The sequence below is a fragment of the Lupinus angustifolius genome, chromosome LG11 (assembly GCF_001865875.1).
Source record: "Lupinus angustifolius cultivar Tanjil chromosome LG11, LupAngTanjil_v1.0, whole genome shotgun sequence".
Lineage (NCBI taxonomy): Eukaryota > Viridiplantae > Streptophyta > Magnoliopsida > Fabales > Fabaceae > Lupinus > Lupinus angustifolius.
The window spans coordinates 27,353,534-27,356,687 of NC_032019.1; the positions used below are offsets into that span (position 1 = coordinate 27,353,534).

Below are 3,154 nucleotides of genomic sequence, written 5' to 3' on the forward strand. Positions count from 1 at the left end.
TGAGTGTTCCTACCCGGTGAACCAAAGGTCTCATGCTTGGTCGCCGGGGTGGGCCCCACTTGTTGGGACCACCAGAGTTGACCTAAGAGACATCATGCTTTCCGTACTCCACCAACCTACCTGCCAGCGCAACAGACGGGTTGCAGAACGGGTACCAAACCAACCACAAGCTAGAATACAAGAATGACACAGTGTACGGTCCTAGCAGACCGCCTGACACGGGAAAAGCAACTCCCGACAACACATTTGGTCGGCCACGCGTCGCACCACCAGCCAAGAGCCCAATGTCAACTCTCCATTCTATAAATAGGGATCTCCACCAACAGGAAGTATCCTAATCTCTTCACTCTATAACATTAGTCACTCTATTGATATTTGTCTTCACTATTCACTCACGAAGTTCATACGCTGACTTGATCGTCGGAGAACCTTTTTAGGTACCTCCACCGGCGGGGCCAACTTTCCTACTTCCTCCTGCTGCTTGACGACTACCTTCCACCCCTTCATGAACATCTGATCCACCACTGTCCGCATCTTTGTGTTCTAACAAAGAACATTGGCGTCGTCTGTGCCTCCTACTCACACCATGGTAACCACCAGAAACCGAGCTCTATCAACCAGCCAAGTCGACCCTGCAGCAAGTACCCTTCCCCCACCAAGACAACCATCCCATCAAGCCAGCCGAAGCCATCATACCACTCCATAACAACAGCCAACCACCCAACACCTTCTCCAGATGCTGGAATGCCAAGAGCGGCTCATCCAGCAGCAGGCCGACGTAATACAAGAACTCCGCCAATCCAAAATAAACCCTGAGGATCATTCTGAACGCCCCTTCACGAAAGTAACCGTGAAGAGTCAGCGAACGAATCCCACCCACCATCCCAACCAACCCCACACCACTCTTGTGGTGCTAGGCATCCTTTTACACCTACTATCATGGCTTACCCATTACCCTCCCATTTCCACCGCCCCACAAACATGGACCAATACGATGGGACGGCGGACCCACAAGACCACCTCGACGCCTTCGAGGCTTCTATGTTATTCCATGGAGCGACTGACCCCATCATGTGCAGGGCTTTCCCCCTGACTCTTAAAAAAGCGGCCCTCCAATGGTTCACCCGCCTAGCCCCAAACAGCATCAACACTTGGGGAACCCTTGCCTCAGTCTTCAACACAAGGTTCATAGCGAGCAAGGAGCAACCAAGGTCATCATACACACTGTCTGGCATTCGCCAGGGATCCAATGAATCCATCCGGGCATACCTCGACCGGTTCAATACCGAGGCTATGAAGGTACGTACCCTAAGCCCCGAAGTAGCAGTGCATGTCCTCGTTATGGGACTCCAAGAAGGTCTCTTCCGCACGGAGTTAGCCAAATACACCGACCTTACCATGGAAGACCTCCGTTCCAAGGCCCAACAGTTCATCAACCTCGAAGAAATCCACCACATGCACACCCATACCGAGCCCCAAACACACCACCCCTTACGGGAAACCAAACGGCCAAGACCACAAGACCTACCCCGCGACCTACCCTCATTAACCAAAAAGGCCAAATACTCCACATATACCCCCCTGAATGCCAGCCGTTCCCGAATCTTGCAAGAGGTCCTCTCCACTCACCTCGTCCAACTCCCACGCCCCCGCCCTACAAAGCCCGGCCCGTAAGACCGGTCCAAGTATTGTGACTACCATAGTATGTTCGGCCACTTAACCAATGACTGCACCCAGCTCCGAGATGCAATTGAAGATCTCATATAGGCTGGTCATCTGCAGCGATTCATCGCAGGTTTAGAACAGCGTCGACGATCACCACAACCCCGTCGACCAGAACCTCCAAGAAGACGGTCCCCCCACAATTTCAACAACGGCGTCCTACCCCACGTCCTCAACGGATAGGCACCAGGTAGACAATCGGAGACCACAGAGCCTAGTTGATATCAACACCATCTTCGGAGGTTTTGCTGCCGGGGGTACCTCCAGGACCGCCCAAAAAAAGTATGTCCGGGAAGTAATGCACGTCGCTGCCAGAAGCTCCCAGCAGAAACAGCATTACAGATCCGCTCCCCCCATTACTTTCGACGACTGGGATTATGAAGGTGTCGTCCGAGGCCACGATGACCCCCTCGTCATCACCGCCAAACTCAACAACAAAAAGGTTAGTCGCCTGTTCATTGATCAAGGTAGCTCGGCTGACATTATTTTTCAGGATCTATTTGAAAAAATGGAGCTCCGGGATCGCGACCTCTTACCTTATGATGGACAGCTGGTCGGATTTTCCGGTCAGGGAATCACTCCCAGGGGATACATAGAGATTTGGCTCATAGTCGGCGACCACCCCATGAGCAAGACTGTCCAAACAAAGTTCTTGGTCGTCCAGTGCGATTCAGCATACAACGCCATAATCGGCCGACCGACTTTGAATAGGCTTGGAGCCATCGTCTCTACACCCCACCTCTGCATGAAGTTCCTCTCCATCATTCTCCAAGTCTGCATAGTAAAAGGAGGCCAACACTCGGCTCGCAGTTGCTACCAGATGAGTCTCCGCCCCCACTTCAACAAGCAGCACGTTCCTCCCTCCAAAAGACCTCGGAGCATGCACATGGTAGAGTTAGACGTCCGTGCGGACGAAGGAGATTTCCGACCACAACCAGATGGGGAAAAACAACTCTACAGTTGGGTCAATCCCTAGGGCAGGTAGTGTACCTTGGCAGTTCCCTCCCGCCAAATCAAAGGTCACGACTGGAGACATCGCTAAAGGCAAACCAGGACCTCTTCGCCTGGTCAGCGGCAGATATGCCGGGTATAGATCCTTCTTTCGCCTGCCATCGACTGACAAAAAAACTAGGTGCTAAACCAGTGGCGCAAAGAAAGCGAAAAATGGGGGCGGACAGGACCAAGGAAGTTGCTTTAAAAGTGGCCGAGTTGATGGAGGCGAGTTTCATCCGCGAAATCACCTACACCACATGGTTGGCAAATGTTGTGTTGGTAAAGAAACCATCAGGGAAGTGGCGGATGTGCGTGGACTACACAGACCTCAATAAGGTATGCCCTAAAGACCCTTATCCTATCCCAAACATTGACCATTTGGTGGATAATTCTTCAGGATATCAGTACCTGTCCTTCATGGACGCATACTCCGGCTACA

At 52.2% G+C, this 3,154-nt stretch overlaps 1 protein-coding gene across 1 annotated transcript; it reads left to right on the forward strand.

Annotated features, from left to right (window-relative positions):
• LOC109359884 lies at nt 940-2,698 on the forward strand. Its single transcript, XM_019604575.1, has 2 exons — nt 940-1,614; nt 1,802-2,698. The coding sequence occupies exons 1-2, from the start codon at nt 940-942 to the stop codon at nt 2,696-2,698; spliced, it is 1,572 nt and encodes a 523-aa protein (XP_019460120.1).